The following is a 26,486-nucleotide window of genomic DNA, read 5'->3' as shown; positions in this document are numbered from 1 at the left end:
AAAAAAAAAAAAAAAAACAAAAAAAAAAAAAAAAAAAAAAAAAAAAAAAAAAAAATTATTAGCCCATTGTGGTGGCAAGGGCCTGTAATCCCAGCTACTTGGGAGGCTGAGGCAGGAGAATCACTTGAACCTGGGAGGCAGAGGTTGCAGTGAGCCAAGATCGTGGCACTGCACTCCAGCCTGGGCGACACAGCGAGACTCTGTCTCAAAAATAACTAAATTAATTAATTTAATTTAATGACAATAAAAGGTATAGTATACTAAATATATAAACCAGCAACATCGTCCTTTATTATCATTATCAAGTTTTATATACTGTACATAATAGTGTGTGCTATGCTTTTATACAACTGGCAATGGAGTAGGTTCGTTTCCACCAGCATCTCCACAAACACATGAGTAATGTGCTGTCACTATATGATAGGGATTTTTCAGCTCCATTATAATCTTATGGGACCACCCTCATATATTTGGTCCATTGTTGGCCTAAATGTCATTATGTGGTACATATTATTAATGAGATATTTTACTTTTTTTAGTATGAATTTTTTGGTGTGTATTTTCTTCACTTATAGCACATCTCAATTCCATGCAACATTCAAGTGCTCAATAGTCACGTGTGGCTAGTGATTACAGCATTGGAAAAAGACAGATACGGTTGAGGAAACTTAAAAAAATGTAGCAAATGTAGTTGTAGAGACGTGCTCAAGATCACTCAATTATCATAGCTAGGACGTGAGTCTCCAGCGACCTTCCAATTGCCTGGTTGAACCAAAGCCCTGGTTCATTCTGCAGCGCATTAAAAGCAGGCTTTACTCCCCTCCAAACAGTAGAATCGCAGTTAAACTTAGTCAAACAAACTTAATGTATCCAATACAAAACTCATCTTTCTAACCCTAACACCTCCTCTTCCTCTCTATTTTCTATTTCAGTTGATGGTACCATTATGTTTCTGCTCACTCAAATTATTATTATTTTATCCATAAACGAGCACTTTATCTAGAAGATCATTTAAATTCTAAATGATCTTCAAAAACGCACTTTACTCTCCACCCTAACTAGCTGAATCATCTCCCACATGGGTCACTATGAGAGCCTTCTGATTTGTTCCCTTGCCTCAGTCTCTCCCCACCCAGCTTCAGCAGTATTCCCTAAGACTCTTCATGGCTCTCCGTCCTCTACAGAGTAAAGACGACACTCTTCATCACACAGCACAGAATTCTCTCGGGAACCTGTTCTTTGCTTACCTAACAAGGCCCAGTTGTTTGCTGTTCCTAGACTCTGAAGAGGTCACTTACCCTCAGGCTGCTACATTTGTAAAAATCGCCATCCCAACTCTCATGGAGCTGGCTTCAGATTTGAGATAATACACTTTGAATGATATACAATCAAGGAGTTTCTCCTCCATCACTCCTTTACATTTTATATCTATCTGCTATTTAGTGCCTCGTCTCAATTCCATGAAAGCTACTGAATACAAACTATTTACTAGGGAGTCTGCGGGACACAAACAGAGGGATTATATTTAAAAAATAGATTGACGCGATCTTTGCCTTCCCCGACCTCATTACAATGTAGTTTCTCCACCAATATCTTTAAAAACAGATCCTCTCTAACAGTATGAGAAAATCAAGGGGAGCCTCGGAAGTTCAGGCCAGGCTGCGTTCCGAGGAGCCGCCACGTCCCCCCACCTCCGCTTCCCGGGCCGCGATTGCAGGTTGAAAACTACTCCCAAACATCACAGGGCAGGCAGAATGCAACTACGACCCACGTGGCAGACGGGGGCGGGGACCGGTCGCGTGGCCGCGGCCTTGGCTCTTGCGCCTGCGCGCTGCCTCCCGCTCTAGGACCCGGATTTAAAGAGACAGGACCTCCAACCGTCGTGGGCTGCCCGCGGCCTGTAATGAGCAAGTTCCGAGGCCTACGGTGAGCGCCGGAGCCGGAGAGGCAGGTGAGGGGCTACGCGGCGCGGCACGGCGCGGCGGGGCCCGGCGTGGGGAAGGCAGCGGGCCGGGGCGGGGAGCTCGGCGCGGCCGGGGAGCCAGCCCCCCGGCTCCTCCCCCGCCCGCCTGCGGAGCCCCGGGGCACACCCTCCGTGACGTGGCGGCCCTCCCGGGAGCCCAGGGGGAGGCTCGCGGCTCCCCGGGACCCCCACGGGGCCGCGTGAGGCGGGGAGGCCGGCGCCCGGGCTGTGTTCCCTGTGGAACCCACGGGGCCTTCTCGTACCCTGGCCCGGCGTGCGTCCTCCTGCGCTGAACCGGGAGCGCTCGGGTGGGACTCAGGGAGCCTTGATCACTTCCCGCCTGCGTCCCCGACACGGTGGAGGAGCGCTCCTTTCTGCCTCGCCGGGGGTCGCGGCCTACGCCGCCGACCCCACTGTCCCCGCCACTCTCCGACAGCGGCGCGGGAAGCCCTTCGAGAAAAGCGGCGGCGGCCAGGCCTCAGCGATTTCCTTCTCGGGCCCCTGGGCTGCGGCAGTTGTGAGGGTGCGGAACGAGGGACAGACGGGTTTCCTCAAAGCTGCATTGTACCTCCTCGTGGCCCAGCGCCTCCCGAGCCTCCCTCAAGTCCACTCCTTTCATTATTGGGGCCCTAGAGGTTGCTCTGTAAATTGATCTTCTAGGAAAAGTGTTGAAACTCACTTGTTCTGACCTCCTTTTATGGGTCTGCCGTACTTCCACTTACCTCACCTCTGTGTTCTTAAACTTTGGGAGTTATATAGCCCTTTGTGAATATCACGAAAGTGATAGACTTCCTCCAAAAAACCGTGCATTTTTATCGAATGTACATTTTGTATACATTTTTAGAGAGCTCAGAACCGCCTCCCTCCCCCACAACCAGCGCATTCATGGATTCCTTGTAATTTTCCCAACTACCCTGTGAGGTAGGTATTATTTACCCTGCTTTAGAAATAAGAAAACAGATGCAGATAAATTAAGTTTTCTCCGAGGTAACAGTCAGTAAACTGTACAGTCAGACTTGCACTCCCATCCCTTATTCCAGGTCCACCAGCTTTCCTTCACATCATGTTGCACTACAGTAAGCAAAGCCTGCTTTTTATTATAACGTGACAGCAATTTTGCTTCACAGCGTGTGCAGACTGAACATAATTCCAGTATACTTAAAACTAGGACTATAAAATGCTTTAGAAAACATGAATATAAGAAGATGCTGATATAATCTTTTTCCATTTGGATTGATTTATGAGTTCCTGTGAGTCTTGCTGCCCAGTGACTTCAGCATTCTCTGATTCAAGTTGCTGAATGATAAACAGGTTAATTGCACATGGGAAGCCTCTTCTTGAAAGATAACGACGTCACCGATCATAATAGGAGCTGACGTTAATGAGAGCTCTTGCTGTGTGCCCAGCTGTTTTAAGGGTTTTACTCTTAGAACAGCTCTTTAAGTTAGGCCCCATAATTAGCCACATTTTACAGATAAGGAAGCTCAGGAACAGAGGTAAGAAACCCATCAAGGTTATACAGCTGGTAAGTGGCTGAGTTAGGATTTGAACTCAGGCAGTCTGATTCCAGGCTCTGCTTAGTTGTCTCTCAATATAGGGATTCTAACTCAATTCCAAATCTATATAGTGGCTTGATTTCTGAGGATGGCATATGTGTTAAACTTCACAATAAAAACTTCATGAACATAATGTAATTTTTACTGGTGACTAAAACGAAACTTCAGGGCCAGGCACGGTGGCTCATGGTCTGTAATCCCAGCACTTTGGGAGGCCGAGGCGGGCGAATCACCTGAGGTCGGGAGTTGGAGACTAGCCTGACCAACAAGAAGAAACCCCGTCTCCATTAAAAATACAAAAAAGTTAGCCGGGCGTGGTGGCGCATGCCTGTAATCCCAGCTACTAGGGAGGCTGAGGCAGGAGAATCGCTTGAACCCGAGAGGAGGAGGTTGCGGTGAGCCAAGATCGCGCCATTGTACTCCAGCCTGGGCAATTAAAGTGAAACTCCGCCTCAAAAAAAAAAAAAAGAAAGTTCAGGATCTTGTAATACTTAAAGGTCATCATCCATTATGAGTATCATATGTTGCTGATGGCCTAAAAAGAGCTTTTATGTTATTTGGATTTTCTTCATTGTGATGTACTAGATGTACATGTGTGCATTAGATAATTGAACATCCTTCTGCGAGCTGGCTTTTCCTGTATCAGAACTCTTTCATGCTGTAGAGTAGACTATGAATGTAATACTTTGGAAAGTGTGTGATTAGTCATCATGGACTATATAAGACGCTGGCCTTTGGAAAATTGGAAGCCTATCTCCTTGTTTATATCTTTTTTTTTTTTTTTTTTTGGCCTCCTACTCTTTCGTACAGCTATATGTCTTTGGCTTTCAAGATCCTCTTTCCACAAACCCTCCGTGCACTCAGCCGAAAAGAACTGTGCCTATTCCGAAAACGTCACTGGCGTGATGTAAGACAATTCAGCCAGTGGTCAGAAACAGATCTGCTTCATGGACATCCCCTCTTCCTGAGAAGAAAGCCTATTCTATCATTCCAGGGAAGCCATCTAAGATCACGTGCCACCTACCTTGTTTTCTTGCCAGGGTTGCATGTGGGACTCTGCAGTGGCCCCTGTGAGATGGCTGAGCAACGGTTCTGTGTGGACTATGCCAAGCGTGGCACAGCTGGCTGCAAAAAATGCAAGGAAAAGATTGTGAAGGGCGTATGCCGAATTGGCAAAGTGGTGCCCAATCCCTTCTCAGAGTCTGGGGGTGATATGAAAGAGTGGTACCACATTAAATGCATGTTTGAGAAACTAGAGCGGGCCCGGGCCACCACAAAAAAAATCGAGGACCTCACAGAGCTGGAAGGCTGGGAAGAGCTGGAAGATAATGAGAAGGAACAGATAACCCAGCACATTGCAGGTAAGGTAGAGAACACTGCTTTCTCATCTTACTGGTGCTGAGAGAAAAAGGGATAAGGAGTTCAATTGCTTTCTTTCTCTTTTTTTTAACTTTGCTCTTTTAGAGATGGGGTCTCACTCTGTTGCCTAGGCCAGTGTTTAATGTTGCATTCGTAGCTCACTGCAGCTTTGCACTGCTGGACTCAGGTCATCCTGACTCAGCCTCCCAAGTAGTTGGGATTACAGGCGCACGCCACCATGCCCAGCCTTTAACGTTTTATTTGGAAATAATTTTAAACTCACTGAAGTGTTGGAAGATTAAAAATAGTACAAAGAACATTCATATTCCTTTTACCCATATTTACCTATTAACATTTTACTCTATTTGCTTTATCATATTTGTTCATGTGCTGTCTCTCTCTACATACATACACACATGTGCGTGCACTCACTTTAAACCATTTGAGAATAAGTTGCATACATCATGGCCCTTTAAAATTCTTCAGTGTATATACCTTAAGAATAGGATATATGACCCTTATGCGACTATAATATAGCTATCATCTTCAGAAAATTTGTCCTTGATATAATACTTAAATCTACCATCTGTATACTATTTTGTCAATGGATTGAGTCATACCTTCAGTAGCCTTTTCCTGCAGAATAGGATCCCAGTCTAGGATCATATCAGGTGTTGCATTTAGTTGTCATGTTTCTTTGGCCTCCTTTAATCTGAAATATTTCCATAGTCTCTCTTTTATGACATTGATATTTTGGAAGAATATAGTACTGATTACTATCCTCTTTTACTTTTTTTCTTGTAGCATATAATTCATTACTGTACTTAACTAATTTGATACTTAATTGTCCCATATTTGGCCAATTAGGAACCCCTTTACACTGTCCTCTGTGTCCTGTATACATTCATTAACTTTTTTTAATGTGCTTCTTTACTCTTCAGCATAGCAAGATGCTTTTAGTCTTATCCCATATGTATCCGTCCCCAGCCCTGAAATTGGTAATTTCTCTGGGGATTCCTGTTAGTGGGGATCCCTGTTAAAGAGTAAAACCTGGATACTATGTGTCCACATTGTCATGGGGTATCTGTTTCTTCTTTTTTTTTTTTTTTTTTTTTTGAGAGTCTCACTCTGACCCAGGCTGGAGTGTAGTGGCACTATCCTGTTAGTGGGAAATGGTATTAAAGAGTAAAACCCGGATACTATGTGAACACATTGTCATGGGGTATCTGTTTCTTCTTTTTTTTTTTTTTTTTTGAGACAGAGTCTCACTCTGTGACCCAGGCTGGAGTGCAGTGGCACTGTCTTAGCTCACTGCAACCTCTGCCTTCCAGGTTCAAGCAATTGTCCTATCTCAGCCTCCCAAGTAGCTGGGACTACAGGCACTTGACACCACACCCAGCTAATTTTTGTGTTTTTAGTAGAGACAGGGTTTCACCATGTTGGTCCAGCTGATGTAGAACCTCTGACTTCAAGTGATCCACCCACCTTGGCCTCCCAAAGTGCTGGGATTACAGGCCTGAGCGCCCAGCCATGGCGTGTCTGTTTCTAAGCCCTTTCAGCAGACAGAGCTAGAAAATATGTGCGTGTATATGCATGTAAAATTCATACCTATATATGGCTATATATAACATGTTTGCATGTACATGCATATTTACATATGCATATTTTAGAAATTTTATGCCAATACCCCCAAATCCAGTTAGTCCTCTTTGACCTTCAGTGTCTGTAAAATAATGTTCATATCTTCAACTTAGTTCTGGTCACCATAGGAAGACAGTTAACAATGGCTCTAAAAATGGGTATCTGTCCTTGTTCTTTGAAAGGAAAAAAGACTTCCAGGAAAGAAAACTGTGCTTCCCATATACTTTATTCTCAGGCTCCCCATCCCACCTTGCACTGCCTTAGCTATTGGCCTCGGCCTTTGTTACTTCTTGACCCATCTCTCATTTGGAGGAAGAGAAATACAGGTAGAGTTCATGACTCAGATAACTAAGCATCTGGAAATTTTCCTTCCTATGCTAGATTGACATGCTCTGTGATCCTCATTTACTTTTTGTTCATCTCTAAATTGAAGCTAATTCTGTGGGGTTGGGGTTCCCTAAGTTTTATCCATCAAACTATGATTTCTGATTTCCCCCAAATTGTTATTTCTGGAGACTTACATATGGGATAAGAAGTGGAGAATGTTGATGAAAATTTAAGGTACTAATAGAGATAAATGGTAACTGGATCTTTTGTCTCCAGCATATCCTTCCCTTCTGTCCCCACAATACCCTATTACCTACTACCCCCACTCAAAAAATACCAGCCACCAGCCAGCCTTGGGCTAGTGCTAGGGTAGTGACTTAACAAGCAAGGCCCTAGGAGCAGTTGATAGATTCTTTGGATGTTTTTTTCAGAGATCGTTCACTGAAGGATATTTTATACTCTTTTGGGATCCTACAGATCTGTCTTCTAAGGCAGCAGGTACACCAAAGAAGAAAGCTGTTGTCCAGGCTAAGTTGACAACCACTGGCCAGGTGACTTCTCCAGTGAAAGGCGCCTCATTTGTCACCAGTACCAATCCCCGGAAATTTTCTGGCTTTTCAGGTAAGATAGGTTAGGGCTACTTTAGCTGTTATAGTGCTGCTTTTATTTTGTATTCTACCTAGGATTCTGGCTAAAGAGTGAAAATTCTGTGCTATCTCATCTCATTAATAATTTGCTTCTGTCTGAGCAGAGACTGGTAATGGCTAATTCTAAGCCTTCCACGTGGTTTTTGTTTGTTTGTTTGTTTGTTTTTTGGTTTTTGGGGTTTTTTTGAGACGAAATCTTGCTCTGTCATCCAAGCTGGAGTGCAGTGGTGCATTCTCAGCTCACTGCAACCTCCGCCCCCTGGGTTCAAGCGATTCTCCCACCTCAGCCTCCCAAGTAGCTGGGATTACAGGCACCTGCCACCATGCCTGACTAATTTTTGTATTTTTAGTAGAGATGGGGTTTCGCCACGTTGGCCAGGCTGGTCTCAAACTCCTGACCTCAGGTGATCCACCTGCCCCAGCTTCCCAAAGTGCTGGGATTGCAGGCGTGAGCCACTGCGCTCGGCCAGCATTCCACTTGTATAGCATTTCTTTGTATACTTTAACCTCTATCGCAGCGGAAAGATTTGTTTTGTCAAGACTTTTTCCCCTTGAAATAGTTACCTGGGTCAGACAGAGATTATTAGAACCTGTCGTTTACTTCCTTGTGTTTTGATAAAGAAAGCATTTTGAGAAATTGTATCCCTGAATATGCCTAGAAATGAAAGTATGAAAGAAGGGAGATGTCATGCATGGATCTCCCTTCTTGATTCTTAAAACTGTTTATTCAAAACACTGGAACTTCATGGAACACAAAGGAAGGAAAAAAAGATCTGAAGGATATTGCTATTTGTTGGGAGGCAGTACAGCCTAGGGATGAAGCTTGCAGACTTTGGAATCAGTGAGCTCTGGGTTCAAATCCCATCTCCTAAAGGGGAGGACTGTGGCTATTATTTGTAGGACAGATGAACAATAAAGTGTTAAGTTTCCTGTTCTCTTCACTAAAATACACACATGCACACACGTGTATACACACATATATAGTTTCTTTTATATAAAATATAGAATTACTATTTCATAGACGGATTCAGGAAGACTTTGCTGGGGCATGTGGTATAGATAGGAGTTGAGAAGATCAGGATCATTTATTGGCCTTACGTAAACAGACAGCATTGGACTAGGGGCTTTTATATATATAGTTTCATTTGTTCTTCAGTTAACCCTAGACAGTACTTTTATTTAGGAAGTACTTTTTATTAGGCCCTTTTTATGACTGAGAAAGTTGACATTCAGGGTTATCATGGAGTTAGTATTTGTACTGAAGTCTGACTTCAGTACTTGTGCTCTTTTATACTACACTGTGTTGCTGCTTTTATTGTTTGGAGACATTCTTGTGATTGACTCAGCTGAAGAAAATAAATAAAGCCAAACCACTTGGCCTTATTTTAGAAGTCATTTGGAGATTGAAAGACATTTTATGTGATTGAAAGAAGCCTAGACCTGAGGTCAGAAGACTTGGGTTCTGGTCCTTGACAGCTCAGATCCCTGAGCACGTCCTTACCTCTCTTTAGCCTCTGTCTATGAAGCAGCAGTGGCCTCTCCTACCATAGTGCTATGCACAGGGTGCTATAGGAGCACAGGCAGCAATATATAGATTACTTTCCCCTCTGCTTCAGTGAGTTTGTGTATTTATTTGTTTAAGCTTCATCATATCTCCATGCCTCATCTACCCCATAGTGTTCTCATGAGGACTGTAAGAGATAACATTGCAAAAACGGTGCCTGGCTCTATAGGATTTTTATTATTTAAAAATTCTGGGCCGGGCGCGGTGGCTCACGCTTGTAATCCCAGCACTTTGGGAGGCCGAGGCAGGTGGATCACGAGGTCAGGAGATCAAGACCATCCTGGCTAACACAGTGAAACCCTGTCTCTACTAAAAATACAAAAAATTAGCCGGGCGTGGTGGCAGGCACCTGTAGTCCCAGCTACTCAGGAGGCTGAGGCAGGAGAATGGCGTGAACCCTGGGGGCAGAGCCTGCAGTGAGCCAAGATCGCGCCACTGCACTCCAGCCTGGGCAACAGCGAGACTCTGTCTCAAAAAAAAAAAAAAAAAAATTCTGAGGTTGGTTGGTTTGTTGTTTGCTGGTAGGCCAAAGATAGAGAAGAGTCCAGGTGATGATAAGGACAGCATGTTTCTGGAAGGGCTCCGGTGTTGGGGATGGAATTTGGGAGGAGTTGAGAGAAACAGAGTGTTTTAGTTCTTGCAACCTGGTTGAACATTGACACTTTGGAGATTTTGTCCTCTAAAATCATATTTAGATTCCGGATCAGAGATGAGGATGGATTTATAATTTACAAAGCCCAGACAAGAAACAGTGTACAACAGCAGTTAGCTTAGTAATGGCTCTGCCACAAGTTTGCCGAATAAAATTTGCTTTGTAAATGGTCATGAGGAGGTGAAAGGGAATCACCGATGAGTTGCACATAATTATTTTTAAGTGTCTGGAGGAAATCCCTGCCCCTTGACCACCTTTTGTAAAAATGTATTTTTTTTTTTATAACTGCTCCTTGGGGAGCACGGTTTTATTTTGACAATAAGAAAAGAAAAGTTGAAGCAGCGAGGGGTGGGGATGTTGAGTGTACTAATGGAATCTGACTTTCTTAGTAGTGTCTTTGTCCTGGCTCTTTCAAGAAGGAAGTGGGCCAGGAAGTCATTTGCTCTTCTCAGACCTCAGTCCCCTTATCAGTAAGAGAACATTTAACTAGATAATCTTTAAGGCTTCTTCCAGCTCTGACAACCTGTGATAGCAGTAATTTCACATTGTCTAACACGTACTTGATTTCTTACCCCTTTCTCATGCCAGCTTTTCTGGGATCAGCTTTACAATTGCTCTGAGATCCTTCTGACCACTTTTTTTTTTTTGAGGCAGGATCTTACTATGTTGCCCAGGCTGGTCTCGAACTCCTGGGCTCAAGCAGTCCTCCCGCGTTGGCCTCCCATAGTGTTAGGGTTACAGGCGTGAGCCACTGTGCCCAGCCAGTCCTGATCATTCTTGGCATGACTTTGGTCTCTATTCTTCAGTGAAGTGCTCACATAAAGAGATGCACATCAGTCTGGTCTTTTGCTTGGGTCTAAGGAGGCCATTGTTCCTTTAACATTATTTATTAGCTGTAAGATTTGGGAAAATTACTTGGCCTCCATTTCTTTATCTGTAAGATGGGTATAATGACATCTACCCCAAAAGTCTATTCGGGGAGATTAAATAAAGCTAAATACCAGCAGAATATCTGTTAGTTTCCTTCCTTCCCTTTCTTTCTTCTCAGAAAGGCAGAATGAATTCATCTCTGTTGTTTCTCCAACAGCCAAGCCCAACAACTCTGGGGAAGCCCCCTCGAGCCCCACCCCTAAGAGAAGTCTGTCTTCAAGCAAATGTGACCCCAGGCATAAGGACTGTCTGCTACGGGAGTTTCGAAAGTTATGCGCCATGGTGGCCGATAATCCTAGCTACAACACGAAGACCCAGATCATCCAGGACTTCCTTCGGAAAGGCTCAGCAGGAGGTGTGGCATGAGCATCCTGAATAGGCCTTTCCTCCGGAGAGCTCAAGGCCATGGCTGCCTTCCTGGGCATGTGAGCTGTATAGTTGCCCGGGGTCCCATGCTTGGTTTAATGCTGTACTGTAGTGCTGTCTGGAAATTCTTAATAATTTTGAACAAGGGGCCTCGCATTTGCATTTTGCACTGTACTCCACAAATTATGTAGCCAGTTTTTCTCAGAGCACTTTGGCATCTGTCTTCCTCTCCCCTTATTCTGCTCCTAGGAGGCCAGAAGAACCCATCCTATTTGACTAGTTAGAAAATTTACTGTCCTACATATTTAATTAGGTTTTTGTGAACCATATACACAGTTTGGAATAGAATCTTCCAACTCTGTTTCTTTCATTTATCTAACAAATTGTCGATGAGCATCTCTAATGTCCTTGTCACTGGGCACGTGAAGTGAAAGTAACCACTCTGTCCAACAAGAGTTCATCTGTAGGCTAAAGGTGAGGCAGACACAATCCACCAGCCTCTGAACTCCATGCTGTCTCCTACTGTAGCGATATGCACAGGGTACTATAGGAGCATGGGCAGCGATATATAGATATCTTTTGGTCTCTGCTTCTTTGAGTTTGTTTGTTTATTTATTTATTGAGACAAAAAATGTGGCTGTGTTGCCCAGGCTGGAGCGCATGGGTGCAATCTCAGCTCACTGCAACCTCCGCCTCCTGGGCTCAAGCAGTCCTTCTGCCTCAGCCTCCCAAGTAGCTGGGACTATAGGCATGTGCCGCTATGCCTGGCTAATTTTTGTATTTTTTGTAGAGACCGGGTTTTGTTGTTTTGCCCAGGTTGGTCTCAAACCCCTGGATTCAATTAATCTGCCTACCTCAACCTGCTAAAGTGCTGGGATCACAGGCGTGAGCCACCATGCGCGGTCTGAGTTTATTTTTTTATTTATTTTTTTGTGTGTGTGCGAGACAGTGTCTTGCTCTGTCGCCCAGGCTGGAGTACAGTGGTGTGATCACAGCTCACTATAGCCTCGACCTCCTGAGCTAAAGCAACCCTCCTGTCTTCTCCTGCAAGTAGCTGGAACCATAGGCATATGCCACCATGTCCAGCTAATTTTTTAATTTTTTGTAGAGATGGGGTCTTTCTTTGTTGCCAGGGTGGTCTCAAACTTGTGAGCTTAAGCAATTCTCCTGCTTCGGCCTCCCAAAGTGCTGAGATTACAGGTGTGAGCCACCTTGCCCAGCCTTCTTTGAGTTTATATATTTATTTGTTTAAGCTCTATTTCTCAAGAAGGGTTCCTTTCTTCTGTCTCCAGATGGTTTCCACGGTGATGTGTACCTAACAGTGAAGCTGCTGCTGCCAGGAGTCATTAAGACTGTTTACAACTTGAATGATAAGCAGATTGTGAAGCTTTTCAGTCGCATTTTTAACTGCAACCCAGATGATATGGCACGGGACCTAGAGCAGGTCAGAGGAACGGGAGGGAGGGTAGGCTACATTCCAGGTGGGGTTTTGCCAAGCCAGGCACCTGCAGCCTCTTTTTTTTTTCTGGTTGGGACACATACTGTTTTAGGAAACTGAAACCCATTTGAGCAAGCTTCCGTTATAGGGGGAGCTGAATGTGAGGCTATAGCTCTTAATTTCGTAAGTTTCTGAGGGTGGAAACCATACAACTGCTGAACCACAAAGGCCTGGTTCTCAAAAGGCAGAATTTGAGACTTGCCCCCTCTGTCTCTCCTGGGGCTTTTATTCTGGACTCTTTTTTTCTTGCTTGTTTTCTCCTATAACTTGGCTTTACCAAGCTTTGGTTTGTCCGTGACTCTATCCCTGGTACCATGGCAAGTTTCCATCCCCTTCTAGGAATTGTGGATGGGCTAGTGTCTCTAAGAAGTGGGCTAGATATGTTGAGTTGGGATAGGAGCTATGATTGAAATTTCTTGACTCATCTTCAGTCCTGGGTCTTGGGGGATACACTTGGCCACCCTAGGGTTGCAGCAGTGGCATTTTGGTTTTTGGAGACAGGGTGACGTGTCAGAGACAATCAGAGTCTTCTTTGAGCAGAGCAAGTCTTTCCCCCCAGCTGCCAAGAGCCTCCTTACCATCCAGGAAGTGGATGAGTTCCTTCTGCGGCTGTCCAAGCTCACCAAGGAGGATGAGCAGCAACAGGCCCTACAGGACATTGCCTCCAGGTGGGGGAGCTGCCTCCGTCAAACCATGCCCATAGAGAGATGAACTCTCTTGGGAAGGGAAGGTTCCCTTGGGGTTCCAGAGCTCTTCAAGACCAAGTTAAATGTGCTTCATCCCCCTAGGTGTACAGCCAATGACCTTAAATGCATCATCAGGTTGATCAAACATGATCTGAAGATGAACTCAGGTGCAAAACATGTGTAAGTAGCAGCTCCTCTGACAGCCTGAGCTGTCATTTGTTAGCTTTGTTTGTTCCCAACTGGTGTCAGGACTTTTGAGTCCCAATCAGGATTTGAATCCCCCTTCCACCTTCTTACTTTCTGTGAGACCCTGATCTGTCACTTGACCTGTCTCTGCCTCCATTTTCTCCCATATAAAATGGAGATAACAGTACCTTTCTCACAGAGTTCTTACAGTTGAAGTGTGGCATACGTTCAGTGAGTATAGTATGAGTCTCTTGCCTACTCCAGCCCCCTCCTCGCTAAGGCGGCATCCACATAGGCACAGTATCTCAAAAGAGCTGAGTTTTCCAAGAGCTCTCTCTCCTCTTGTGAAAGTCTTTAGACAATAGAGCACAACCCCTTCCCTACAGATGAGGATTTCTTCTGTGAGGACAGATTGCTGTCCAAAGCCATGGAGTCAAACAAAGGCAGTGGTTTTGTTTCCTTGTTCCTGTACCCCTTGGCAGGTTAGACGCCCTTGACCCCAATGCCTATGAAGCCTTCAAAGCCTCGCGCAACCTGCAGGATGTGGTGGAGCGGGTCCTTCACAACGCGCAGGAGGTGGAGAAGGAGCCGGGCCAGAGACGAGCTCTGAGCGTCCAGGCCTCGCTGATGACACCTGTGCAGCCCATGTTGGTGAGGAGTGCTCCCCTGCCTCTGCTTTCCAGCCTCTCCAAGCTCCACATCCTTCGGGCTGAGATCAGATAGGGTATGAGTGTTGAGAGCGCTTGCAAATTGACTGGAGGAGTTTAGGGAAGGAAGAGGGAGGTGCAAGGGGGTATTTCTCTGTAGGAGGCGAAGGCAAAGGAGAAGACAGAGGATCTAGTGGAAGGACCTGAGTTGTAGGCCCAGCTATGCCACCAAGAAGCTGTAGAATCTTAGATGAGTGACTTGCCTCTCTTGTCCTTCAGTCTCCTGTGTGGATGACGTCTGAGACTGCCTGAGGCATCCCCCTAGAATGGTTTATCTGTTATCTTACCTGAAGACAGATGGATGTATTAAGTAACCCCTGAGATTCTGTGACCTACTGCAAAGTAGATCTGAGAGTTGGTGGCAGAGCCAGGCTTCCTGTGACAGGGTGACTTGGGAAGAGGGAGGACACATAAGGAATGAAGGCTGACTCTGACAGACATCATCTTAGGCCTCTGCTCATTTCGTAAGAAATGGGGTTTCCTTTCCAGTGTTGGTTTTCCTGTGTGACAGGGCCCACCACATATGGTGCCATGCCTACTGTGAGATTCTTTGGATTTTTGAGTGATGTACAGTGCTTTTTTTGAAACTGTCTTGTTTGTCATACTAAAACCTTGGTTTAGGGTTTTATGTTTGAGATAGGCAAGTGTTCTCTCCCTGCTAGGAATGTGGGATAGCCAGCATCAAAACAGTGAGATCTCCATCCCAGAGATGGGACTGCGGCCATCTGCAGTAGTGGCCTTTCTGACTTTTATAAAAATGCCTCCTGGAGTCTGTTCTATAGTTTGTCATTTAAAGACTGGCATGGGTTATATAGCTTAGTGGTTAACCACACAGGTTTTATAGGTGGGCCTAGATTCAAATCTCATTCTTGCCATTTTTTAGTGTAACTTAAGCAAGCACCTATTCTCTCTAACCTTCAGTTTTATCATCCAAAAATGAAAACAATATTTGTCACATAGGATGTCACATCGGGGATGAAATGAGATTATGTATGTGAAGCGCTCCCAAAATGGTAGCTATTGTTGTTTTAGTTAGGCTAGCACAGGTAGGCATGTAAGTGCTCCAATATCTGGAAACCCTGTTTGTTGTAGGGACCCACGATCACTCACCCTGCCAGCCTCACTGTCACCTGTACTCTTTAACCTTAGCTTCACATACCTCTTTTACTGGGAGAACTGATGTGTTTTATAATAAGCCAGAGGCCTTGCAAGGCCTGAATTATTGAGAAAAGAATTAAATCTTGTTTCACTGGGCTTTTACTTGTTGTACAATGAATAGCATTCATATTCCTCAAAAGGCAAGCTCCTATGTCAGCTCAGGTGATTATTTCATAGGCAGAATACAACATTGCCCAGCCCTTTCCGTTCCCATCACCTCTTCAACAGCCTTCCCTGAGCATTAATTGTGGGCAGTCAGTCCCAAGACCCAGGTCCTGCCCTCACTAACCCAGTTGCAAGGTCTCTGGCTGTCGCTGCTTAGCAGCCCCTCATTGAAAGTCTCCAGGCTTTGCTTTCCCCACCCCAAGGCGGAGGCCTGCAAGTCCGTTGAGTATGCAATGAAGAAATGTCCCAATGGCATGTTCTCTGAGATCAAGTACGATGGAGAGCGAGTCCAGGTGCATAAGAATGGAGACCACTTCAGCTACTTCAGCCGCAGTCTCAAGCCCGTCCTTCCTCACAAGGTATGAGTGCCTTCCTTTCTGCCAGGACCGTCTTTCCCCTTTCTGCCTCTAACAACCTCAGGGCCAGAGTCCCATAGCCATTCCAGCTGTGGTACACAATAAGGGTTTATTTTTTATTTGTTGAATGAATTAATTCATTTATTCATTTTTGGAGTTTTCCCATAATGAAGGGCTGCTCAGCAGGGAGAGCCAAAGAGCCCTGACTTGGGTTCGTGAGGATAGAGCTCCCTGGAACAGTGATACTTCTTTTGCCCACAGTGATATTGGGACAGTGAGCTCAGTTGGTGAGTTGCTGTGTGTCTTTTGTGTTTCCATGTCCCAGATGCTTCCTGTGAGCTAGACTAAGGCTTATATACCAGGGGCTATTGGGCTGTCATTCATTAATTTGTTCAACAATTATTTATCAGATGCTTACCCATTGTTATAGCTGGTGGGGATATAGCAGTGGAAAAAATGGACAAAAGTTCTGGCCACCATGAAGTTTACATTCTGATGTAAACACAGTCTTATGGGGACATCTAGGAGCCTAGATTCCTGTTCTAATCAGGGGTGGCATTTGGAACCTTATTCCTTAGCCCTTCTCCACTCCCAAGGATCCTGTGAGCCTTTGGGAGTGTCTTCAGGGAAAAGCAGCTGGAACATCTGGCTCCGGTAGCTTGTGAGCAGATGGAATTCCTATCTTTGCTATCCTTTTCTTTCCTAACTCAGACTCAGTTTTTCAGAGCCTCAGGGGGTTCAGGGGAACATGTTGTGTGGCCCGTGCTTACCTCAGCCTTGCCTTCCTGCTGGAGCATTGGGAACAAAGCAGTCAGGCCATTTGTTTCATATGTTCAAGAGGGGGGCTAAGCAGTGGCCTCATTGTGGAGCTTTAGTGCAGGTTCACGTGTTCTGTGAAGCACTGCAAATCACTCAGGAGCTGTTTCTGGTGAGGTTGGTGTTAAATAGACACCATCTGTGACCCAGGAAGAAGTCTGAGCACACTTTTCCAGATTTAGTCCTTTCCTTAATTTTCCCTTACCCAGTATTCACTCATCCTTTGCCTCTCCTGTGATTTGGGTTCTTAAAGGGCTAGGTTAGGGATTGAAGGGGAATGGCATGGATGTGCTGGCCTTTCCTGTTCCTGCTCTAAGCATCCTGGGTAGTGATGGCTGTGGGTTCAGGGCTCCCACTCAGAGAAGACACTGCTCAAGTTTCCTTGCTGCACCTGAGGGAGTTCATTTCTACCTTTCTGGTTTCAAGTAGTCTGTTCTCCCCTAATCCAGTCCCCAGCCTGATAGTCACACATCTTCTGCAGTAGGCACTAATCTCTGCCCACCTACCCTCCTCCTCCTCCCCCGACAGGTTTAATCTGTTTCTTCCATTTTCCTCAAAAATTGTACCTTCTCTACAGCCCATAGAAAGTGACCCAGCATGGGTTGACCTCTTCCTGGGCCCGGACAGAAGTACTGAAACAGATGGCCTCTCCCTCTTGTCCAGGTGGCTCGCAAGGCCTAGCTATATGTTTTGCACATTAGCTGGGCCTTCCACATGTTGTTCTATATCCTGTCTGGGCCCGGGCTTTGCCCTCCATGGCATGGTTTGAGGTCCCTGCTGCCGTGTCATCCCTCACCAAAGCTCCCCTTCTGCTTTCAGGTGGCCCACTTTAAGGACTACATTCCCCAGGCTTTTCCTGGGGGCCACAGCATGATCTTGGATTCTGAAGTGCTTCTGATTGACAACAAGACAGGCAAACCACTGCCCTTTGGGACTCTGGGAGTGCACAAGGTACTAGCTCAGGGCCATATGTGCAAGAATGAATGAGTGTGAGTATGTACATGTGGGTGCACGCTGCAGTCTGAAAAGGGAGGAAATATCCCTTAGTGTGGCCCTTATTCTTCGCTTCTGACCTATTTCTGGTTTGGTTTTTTGTCTTTTGTTTTTCTCCTAAAAAGGGGCTGGTATTGGGAACCAGTTTATAACTGGGTTGGTTTCCATTTAGCACTATCTGCTCAGTGCCCTTATGGCCCAGGGGCTTCAAAGCAGAAATAGTACTTTCTCATCCGGTGCCTCAGGGGGCCTCCAGAAGTGGACTGGTACTTCTTATTTTTTCTCACTGACTTTTGTCCTATGTGTACCTACTACCTCATTTTCCCTTACAGAAAGCAGCCTTCCAGGATGCTAATGTCTGCCTGTTTGTTTTTGATTGTATCTACTTTAATGATGTCAGCTTGATGGACAGGTGAGTTGGCTAGCATCTTTAAACCCAGAAACTGCCAGGAATCTGTTTTCATTTCCTGGGTGAGGAAGATGGGGGCTTCAGGTTGGAAAGGAGGGTACAGGGAACCAGCTGGCACATACGTTTGTGCTCAGGAGCTTGCCAAAGGCAATGGCAAGAGGGAGCTGAGAGGAAGCACAATTGCTACATGATCAGTTCCCCATTCAGTGTAAGAAAGAGCCCATGTGTTGACTCCATCTCTTCTCTGAGAGCTTAAGTCACAGAAGAAACCCAAACCCCCAAAGAAGTTTCTCTACTAAAGCAAAATGGACTATTGCAGAGAAATAGACTGTGAGCATATGGGGTTTCAGTTTATTTCTCCAATGGCACCCCTAGGGGCTCCAGTGGCACCCCTGGGGGCATAAGGCAGATGGTTTTCAGCTCAGAGGTTTTGATTTCAGAAGAGACTGACAACAGGAAGCTCCGGATTATAGGGGAGGCCATGGGTGGGACCATCTTGGAGAGAATTAGCAGTCTTGACTTAGCTGCATCCATATGCTTGTGCCTGAGAAACCAGTATCAGCCCTTTCCTCACTTAGAAATGTATCTCTACCCCTGTTTCTCCTGCAACAGCCACATCCTTGATTGGGGAAGGAGAAGGAAGTAGAGAGGGAAGGAATTGGTGGGGGTAGGATTTGGGGTTTGGGTCCCAAGGCCTGTCTCAGCCTGCCTACCCCGGGGTTGGCCTTGGGATCGGGGCAAAGCAGGGTGCAGGGGATAAAAAACGAGAGTTGGAGTCGTTTTTCAAGTGGGACCAGAATTTATACAATCTGGGCTACAGGCCAGTTCTCCCTTGGCTCGCTTGATGAAGTAGAAATAGGAACTACAACTATGAACTGGCTCTATGCCACAGCTCACAATTTTCCATCTTCGGTCACGATGGAGCCCTTGTAGCCCTTGACAGCAGAACTGTTACACATGAGGTCTTTGATCCATGGCAAACCCTTTCTTGAAGTAGCAGTTTTATCATTGTGGCCCTTCCTTCCTCAGAATTCCTAATAAGGGAGGGAGGATCCCGGCCTAACCTCAGCTCTCCTGTTCTCCTCAGACCTCTGTGTGAGCGGCGGAAGTTTCTTCATGACAACATGGTTGAAATTCCAAACCGGATCATGTTCTCAGAAATGAAGCGAGTCACAGTAAGTGAAGACCCTATGCTAGGCAGTGTCCTAGAAGTTTGAAAGCAGGGCAGAGAACTCCTTGGGTCAACTGCGACTGGAAGAATAAATCTTAATGTCTTATGGAGCCTCCTGATAATGTTGGCCTTTGACTATTGTATATGTTGCCTGCTAGTCTTCACCCAGAAGGGTAGGGCATGGAAATCCTTCCTAGGTAAGCCTCCTGTGTTTCAAAGCCACAGCAGGCCCTCTGTTTGGGATGAGAAGCAACCTGCTTTCTAACCCTTTGTCCCTTATATTTCAAGTAAGGGTGTTTCCAGTGGGCACTTAACTAGTGTGTGAAAAGGAACAACCCCCTCTCACTCACCACCTTCTCCACTCTCACACCAACTTCAGCATCTCTCTTGTCCCTCAGAAAGCTTTGGACTTGGCTGACATGATAACCCGGGTGATCCAGGAGGGATTGGAGGGGCTGGTGCTGAAGGATGTGAAGGTAAAGTGGCCCCGCTTGGCTTCTCCTGTCGACTCACTCGCAGCCCTCTCCCCTGAGCCTTTCCAGCCCTGACCAGGAGATGGCGGTGGCAGCCTGCAGTGGTTGGGGTGGCTGCTGGGGAAGTGTGGGCAGATGTGTCCTGGATCTGGAGGACTGGTTTGTGTGTCTCCTATAGTGCCTGGAGCCTGAGGGCTCTTACCCTGAGGGAGGGGCACTGGGCTAGATCTGGTGTGTAGCAGTGAAGGGGTGAACCCATCCTCATGGAGCTGCCTTTCTATTCTGTGGTCTCTCTTTTGCTTCCCTTCAGGGTACATATGAGCCTGGGAAGCGGCACTGGCTGAAAGTGAAGAAAGACTATTTGAACGAGGGGGCCATGGCCGACACAGCTGACCTGGTGGTCCTTGGAGCCTTCTATGGGCAAGGGAGCAAAGGTCAGGGTGGCCTCTGCCCCCTGGGGTGGTACTGTTTTAGAAGGTACTGCTTGAGGTACAGGCTGGCCTTGTTACTGGCTTGATCTGCCAGCATGGCCAGTTATGACTTCCGAAGTCCTAGGATCTAGGGCCCCAAGCTGGCCTGAGTCACCTCAGGCAGAGCTGCTTACTCGGTTAGGGAGAAGTCAGAATAGAGTACCCTATGCTAGCCTAGCAGAAGGACGCTTACCACCAATTATTTTGTCAGGGCCTGACAGCTTTCTCCTCAGGGAAAATCTCTTTCCTGACTGGAAAGGAAGCTGGAGTCTGAGGAACTAATACTTTTAAGCAATCTATCATGTGTCCAACACAGTTCAATGCCCCAGAGCCCAACAGGTTGGGTGTGATTATCCCTCATTTACAGAAGAGGAAATTGGGGCTTATAAAGGTTAAAATTACACAGTTAGTAAGAGGTAGCTCCAAGAGGTAAACTCTGGCCCTTGACGGCCAGGACCCAGGTCCTCTCCCTGGCCCTGGGCTCTTGGGACTGGCAGAGATGGCTCCTCCAACCCACACTCATCTCACACTCCCCTCCCAGGCGGCATGATGTCAATCTTCCTCATGGGCTGCTATGACCCTGGCAGCCAGAAGTGGTGCACAGTCACCAAGTGTGCAGGAGGCCATGATGATGCCACGCTTGCCCGCCTGCAGAAGGAACTAGACATGGTGAAGATCAGCAAGGTGAGGAAGGGACCTGGTTGGCCATGGCCTCTGGACTGGCCGCCATCACTGAGACAGAGGCTGTGCTTTGGGGACTACAGGTATTTCTGTCTCCCCAGAAAGAAGGGTTGCAGCTTGCTCAGGGGAGCAGGATTAGGCCTTAAAATCTCTGAATGCCTTCTTGTGGAAAATGGCTTGCATGCCTCTAGGTCATACCCACTGTGGGCTGGGAGGATCACATGGCTCAAACATCAGCTGTTTAAGTGGCTTCTTATAATCTCATTACCAAGAGAAGGGATTTAAGCCTTGTTCCAGGTTGGGAACAGCCCAAAATAGCATCTTTTCTCCTCTAGGACCCCAGCAAAATACCCAGCTGGTTGAAGGTCAACAAGATCTACTATCCTGACTTCATCGTCCCAGACCCAAAGGTATCAACCCAGTGGCTTGGGGGCCCTCCAGCTCATAGAATTAGCTTGCAGGTTCTCTAGTGCCATAGAGAATCCATCTCACCTCGCTGAAAGTCCACCCAGGGATAGGGGTCTGGATTTCCAGCTGAGTGATAGGCACAGGGACAACCAGACAACTCTGAGGAATTTTGAATAGAATTCTTTCTGCAATACAATTGCTTTAAAAAAAGAGAGAGAAGAAGAGAGTACCTATCCCCTCAGCACAAAGGGTGTGTTCTAGAAGTAATCTGGCCCAATCCCTTCTTGTACCGACCAAGAAAGAGATCTAGAGAACAAACAGGACTTCCCTAAGGTTATTCAGCAGCAGCAGCAGCAGAACTAGGACCCAAGTTTCCCAGCTGTTAGCCAAAGCTTTTTTGGTTTTTGTTTTGTTTTGTTTTTGAGACGGAGTTTCACTCTTGTTGCCCAGGCTGGAGTGCAACAGCGTGATCTCAGCTCACCACAACCTCCGCCTCCCGGGTTCAAGTGATTCTCCTGCTTCAGCCTCCCAGGTAGCTGGGATTACAGGCATGTGCCACCGTGGCCAGCTAATTTTGTATTTTTAGTAGAGATGTGGTTTCTCCATGTTGGTCAGGCTGGTCTTGAACTCTTGACCTCAGGTGACCTGCCCGCCTCAGCCTCCCAGGGTGCTGGGATTACAGGCGTGAGCCACTGCACCCAGCCGCCTTTTTGGTTTTAATTGTTCTGTATTGCTTCTAGCACTTTTTTTTTTTTTTTTTTTTTTTGAGACAGGGTCTCACTCTGTTGTCCAGGCTGGAGTGCAGTGGCAAGATCTCATCTCACTGCAGCCTCCGCCTCCTGGGTTCAAGCAGTTCTCTCACCTCAGTCTCCCAAGTAGCTGGGATTACAGGGGTGCCACCACCCCCAGCTAATTTTTGCATTTTTAGTAGAGATAGGGTTTTACCATGTTGGCCAGGCTGGTCTCAAACTCCTGACCTCAGGTGATCCACCTGCCTTGGCCTCCCAAAGTGCTGGGATTACAGACGCAAGCCACTGCGCCTGGCCAATACTTGCTTCTCCCTTTTTTTGAGACAGTCTCGTTCTGGAGAGCAGTGGCATGATCTCAGCTCACTGCAACCTCTGCCTCCCGGGTTCAAGCGATTCTCATACCTCAGCCTTCTGAGTAGCTGGGACTACAGGCGCGCACCACCATGCCTGGCTAATTTTTGTTATTTTTTGTAGAGACGGGGTTGCGTCATGTTGGCCAGGCTGGTCTCAAACTCCTGACCTCAAGTAATCTGCCCACCTCAGCCTTCCAAAGTGCTGGGATTACAGGCGTGAGCCACCACACCCGGCCACTGATACTATCTTCTTAACCAGTGATGACCTGCTGGCTTACTCCTGACAGAAAGCTGCCGTGTGGGAGATCACAGGGGCTGAATTCTCCAAATCGGAGGCTCATACAGCTGACGGGATCTCCATCCGATTCCCTCGCTGCACCCGAATCCGAGATGATAAGGACTGGAAATCTGCCACTAACCTTCCCCAACTCAAGGTAGCAGCTCTTAGGCTGTATATGTATTCTCCACCCCACTGTCCAGGCCTTGGAGCCTTGGGCATCTAGACCATTCACATGTCCTCTGTCTTCTCCTTTCCCCCATTCTCCTGAGGCAGAGCAAGGAGGGCAATTAGAGAGGGAGACAAACTGCTGCTGGGCCAGGGGCACAGCACTAGACCTCCTTCTCCCTCCATCTCTGAGTAGAGAACCTTGCATTTGCAAGGCCCCACTGAGCAGCCTTTAGTCTGGGGAATAAGAGTTTGCTCCTGTTGCCCCAGCAAAGCCTGCTTTGCTGTACAGAGAACAATGATTTGTACCCTGATTACTCAGGCTATAGGGCCATACTTTGGAATGGTGCCAAGGGAGCCAACTCCTTTTCCTTGCTCTTTATCTTTCTCACATCTTTGTTCCCATATGCGCCTAAAATACACCACACACACCACCTCTGAGGCCAGACTGGGAAGGCAATGAAACCCTCTGACATTGTCCCTCCCCGCCTCAGGAACTGTACCAGTTGTCCAAGGAGAAGGCAGACTTCACTGTAGTGGCTGGAGATGAGGGGAGCTCCACTACAGGGGGTAGCAGTGAAGAGAATAAGGGTCCCTCAGGGTCTGCTGTGTCCCGCAAGGCCCCCAGCAAGCCCTCAGCCAGTACCAAGAAAGCAGAAGGGAAGCTGAGTAACTCCAACAGCAAAGATGGTAAGGATAGGGAGGGGGCTGGTATGGTGAAGAGGGCGGTGTGAGGGGCAGAGATCCAAGGGCAGGGACCCAGTCTCACATTCCAGCCCTGAGATCTCATGATTATCTATGTCCACTGCAGTGGACACAGACTACATTCCTGGTGTGTGTCCAGCCATGGGCCAGAGACCCTTCTGCTGGGCACCCTGTATCTGCTCAGCAAACCTGAATGGAGCAGTACCCTGGGGACAGCCAGTCTGACTATGGAATAAGCTACCTTTGAGTAAAGGGCTTAGCTGATAACTCTTCACTCCCCTCTCACCTATGCTCATAGCGGAGAAAGCCCCTGGTCCTTCCCATTACTGCCCCTGACTTCAGGGAGCATTATCAGCAATCCCTACCCTCTTAGTTCTTTTGTATCGTATGTTTTTTAGAGACAGGGTCTCACTCTGTCATCCAGGCTGGAGTGCAGTGGCACGACCATAGCTCACTGCAGCCTCGAACTCCTGAGTTGAATTGATCCTCCCGAGTAGCTGGGACTATAGGTGTGCACCACCACACCCAGCTTCCTCTCTGTCCTGCAGGCAACATGCAGACTGCAAAGCCTTCCGCTATGAAGGTGGGGGAGAAGCTGGCCACAAAGTCTTCTCCAGTGAAAGTAGGGGAGAAGCGGAAAGCTGCTGATGAGATGCTGTGCCAAACAAAGGTGAGGGTAAAAACAGCAACACACCACGTGGGCCAGTTTAGCCCAGGTTGTGTTCCCAACCTTCTGTACAAGAAGTTTGAAAGAGGATGAGCAAAGGTGTTTGGGGAACATCGGCTAAACCTCTTCCCTGCCTGTAGCCACTCCTCTGTCGTGGGCAGGGTCAGCAATGCTGCTGCTCACCCTGTGTCCTCTTGTTGCCTTGCAGAGGCGGCCAGCCAGTGAGCAGAGAGGAAGAACTGTGCCAGCAGGCAGGAGATAGAACAGCCCGGCCTAGCCAGGAGAGACTGCAGGGACTCACTCAGCTGCTGGCCCCAAGTCAAAATTTACATTAAAGGGGAAAGCCCAGTCTGGGTGTGGGAATGCAGCATTGAGTTTGTGGTCAGGGTGGAAGCAGGTCCAGCAAGCAGTGAGTCGGGGAGAGGGCACTGGCTTGGTGACTCTCCTCCCACCTGAGGAGCCTTTTCCCTGTTACATTTTCTTGTCAGTCTTGGGTTTGGCAACATCTCCTGAGCAATTTTTTTTTTTTTTTTTTGAGATAAGTCTCGCTCTGTTGCCTAGGCTGGAGTGAAGTGGTGCAATCACAGCGCACTGCAACCTCCGCTCACTGCAACCTCCGCCTCCCAGGTTCAAGCAATTCTCCGGCTTCAGCCTCCCGAGTAGCTGGGAGTATAGGCATGTGCCACCATGCCCGGCTAATTTTTGTATTTTTAGTAGAGACGGGATTTCACCATGTTGGTCAGGCTGGTCCCAAAGTCCTGACCTCAAGTGATCCACCTGCCTTGGCCTCCCAAAGTGCTGGGATTACAGGCCTGAGCCACCACACCCGGCCTCTTTTGAGCACTTTCTGATGCCAAGAACTAGGTTTAGTACTGGCTCAACTCTGGGGGAGCTGATGGCTCAAAGGACAGATAGAGAAGTAAACATATGATTGACACCCATGTCATTGCGCCCCCACGCTCCCCACCGCCATCCAGGAGTAAGCATAGAAGTCTCACAGCTCAAGGCCTGAACTCGGTCCCCAACAGACCTGTAGAAACCTTTCCCCTCTCTCTTCCCAGCCTGAAGTCCTTGAACCCATTGAGAGTAGTAAGCAGGACTCCTGACCCCTCAGTCTAGCAGGTTGTACAGAGTAGACTGCTTGGTCTCAGGGGACATCACTGAGTCTGGGGGCACTGAGTCAGAGCCAGCTCCACCTGCCCACCATGACTGGGTGGCTCTTATACACATGTACTCTTCCCATCTCCAGGTCCCAGATGTCAAGGCCTGTCCACTCTCCTTTTCCCCTAGGCAGGGATGGAGGGGCGTGTCAGTCCTGTATAATTTGGAGTGACTGGAAGGGTGGGGGTATTGATGCATGGTATTCCAGTGAACTTCTCTGCTTGTGTCCTAACTCTAGGCTCCCTCATTCTGTCCCGTGCTCATCTGGGTGAAGACCCATCTGTACCCAGTGTAGGTCTGACCCCACCCTGACCCCTCTGCATTTGCAGGTATTGCTGGACATCTTCACTGGGGTGCGGCTTTACTTGCCACCCTCCACACCAGACTTCAGCCGTCTCAGACGCTACTTTGTGGCATTCGACGGGGACCTGGTACAGGAATTTGATATGACTTCAGCCACACACGTGCTGGGTAGCAGGGACAAGAACCCTGCGGCTCAGCAGGTCTCCCCAGAGTGGATTTGGGCATGTATCCGGAAACGGAGACTGGTAGCTCCCTGCTAGGTTTGCTGTCTTCCCTCTCCCTCAGGCCATACTCTCCTTTACCATACTACTGGACTGGACTCAGGCTGGAGGCAGATAGACACAGTATAGGGGGAATGGGCTTGCTTCTCCCAAACCCACCAGTTCTCCACTGTCTCTTCTGGACCAGGAATTAGTTGCTGTGGGTGCCACAGCTGAAGTCAGTTTGTCTTGCTGGTTTAAATAGATCTTTCAGAGCTGGGTGCTGGGTTTGCCATCTTTTTGTTTTCTTTGAAAAGCAGCTTAGTTACCCTTTTTATAAATAAAATATCTTGCAGTTATCTTTATCCTTTCCCCACCTGCACCCCCAATAATTTCCCTAGAGATTAAGGAGTAAAGGCTGGGCTATGGCAGCTCTGTCCACAAAGCCTTCTCTCCCATCCTTGCCTGTTCCTTTGTACTTCCAGGCTCATTTTAAAGTTGTATTTAAAGGACTGCCCTCGGAAATGCTTCTGTTTAGCAGAACTTGTATTCAGCCTGACACGCTTTGCCAGGAACAAACCCTCATGTGAAAGAAAACAAAATGAATTTTTTGACTTTCTTCTCTGTGTTCTCCTATTACAGGGTGAGGATCCCCAGTTTGAAGGGAGGGGACTAGGGTCAGGTAGGAAAATGGGGCCTTTATGAAGAAAGGGGAGGTTAT

The 26,486-nt window shown here is 47.3% G+C and overlaps 2 protein-coding genes across 8 annotated transcripts in view; one reads left to right on the top strand and one right to left on the bottom strand.

The window, feature by feature from the left end:
• Positions 1 to 2,483, bottom strand: part of CCT6B (chaperonin containing TCP1 subunit 6B) — a 54,184-nt gene extending 51,701 nt beyond the window's left edge. Inside the window, exon 1 of one of the 2 annotated variants that reach the window (XM_063798081.1) lies at positions 2,227 to 2,483. The gene's annotated coding sequence lies outside the window, so the exon portion shown is untranslated. The remainder of the gene's footprint in view (positions 1 to 2,226) is intronic. The other variant, XM_063798083.1, reaches the window with a different exon arrangement.
• Positions 1,277 to 26,384, top strand: LIG3 (DNA ligase 3). 6 transcript variants are annotated; one of them, XM_054670956.2, is made up of 21 exons: positions 2,151 to 2,486; positions 2,808 to 2,884; positions 4,330 to 4,880; positions 7,324 to 7,467; positions 10,797 to 10,994; positions 12,298 to 12,449; positions 13,005 to 13,171; positions 13,292 to 13,369; positions 13,858 to 14,026; positions 15,609 to 15,764; positions 17,397 to 17,528; positions 17,903 to 17,982; positions 19,067 to 19,154; positions 19,549 to 19,626; positions 19,934 to 20,057; positions 20,635 to 20,777; positions 21,110 to 21,184; positions 22,572 to 22,718; positions 23,224 to 23,419; positions 23,983 to 24,104; positions 24,310 to 26,130. In XM_054670956.2, the coding sequence occupies exons 3-21, from the start codon at positions 4,334 to 4,336 to the stop codon at positions 24,361 to 24,363; spliced, it is 2,850 nt and encodes a 949-aa protein (XP_054526931.1). In that variant the 5' UTR covers positions 2,151 to 2,486; positions 2,808 to 2,884; positions 4,330 to 4,333; the 3' UTR covers positions 24,364 to 26,130. The 6 variants fall into 6 exon arrangements, with proteins under 6 accessions (XP_511409.6, XP_003315567.4, XP_009430687.2 ...); XM_009432410.5 differs by having other exon boundaries at positions 2,411 to 2,486; positions 25,592 to 26,384; XM_511409.8 differs by lacking the exons at positions 2,151 to 2,486; positions 2,808 to 2,884 and adding an exon at positions 1,277 to 1,951 and having other exon boundaries at positions 25,592 to 26,384.
• Positions 26,385 to 26,486: the final 102 nt, after the last annotated feature.

The sequence above is a fragment of the Pan troglodytes genome, chromosome 19 (assembly GCF_028858775.2).
Source record: "Pan troglodytes isolate AG18354 chromosome 19, NHGRI_mPanTro3-v2.0_pri, whole genome shotgun sequence".
In the NCBI taxonomy this organism is placed as follows: domain Eukaryota; kingdom Metazoa; phylum Chordata; class Mammalia; order Primates; family Hominidae; genus Pan; species Pan troglodytes.
Note: the sequence above shows the minus strand (reverse complement) of the source record. Positions and strands in the feature narration are given on the sequence as shown.

What these genes read in the sequence shown, in the direction of transcription:
- LIG3 (XM_511409.8), top strand. Translation starts at nt 4,334, where the DNA reads ATGTCTTTGGCTTTCAAGATCCTCTTTCCACAAACCCTCCGTGCACTC. An exon ending in AACTCAGGTGCAAAACATGT is followed by an intron (nt 13,370 to 13,857) that starts GTAAGTAGCAGC and finishes ACCCCTTGGCAG; the next exon opens with GTTAGACGCCCTTGACCCCA. An exon ending in CAGAAATGAAGCGAGTCACA is followed by an intron (nt 19,155 to 19,548) that starts GTAAGTGAAGAC and finishes CTTGTCCCTCAG; the next exon opens with AAAGCTTTGGACTTGGCTGA.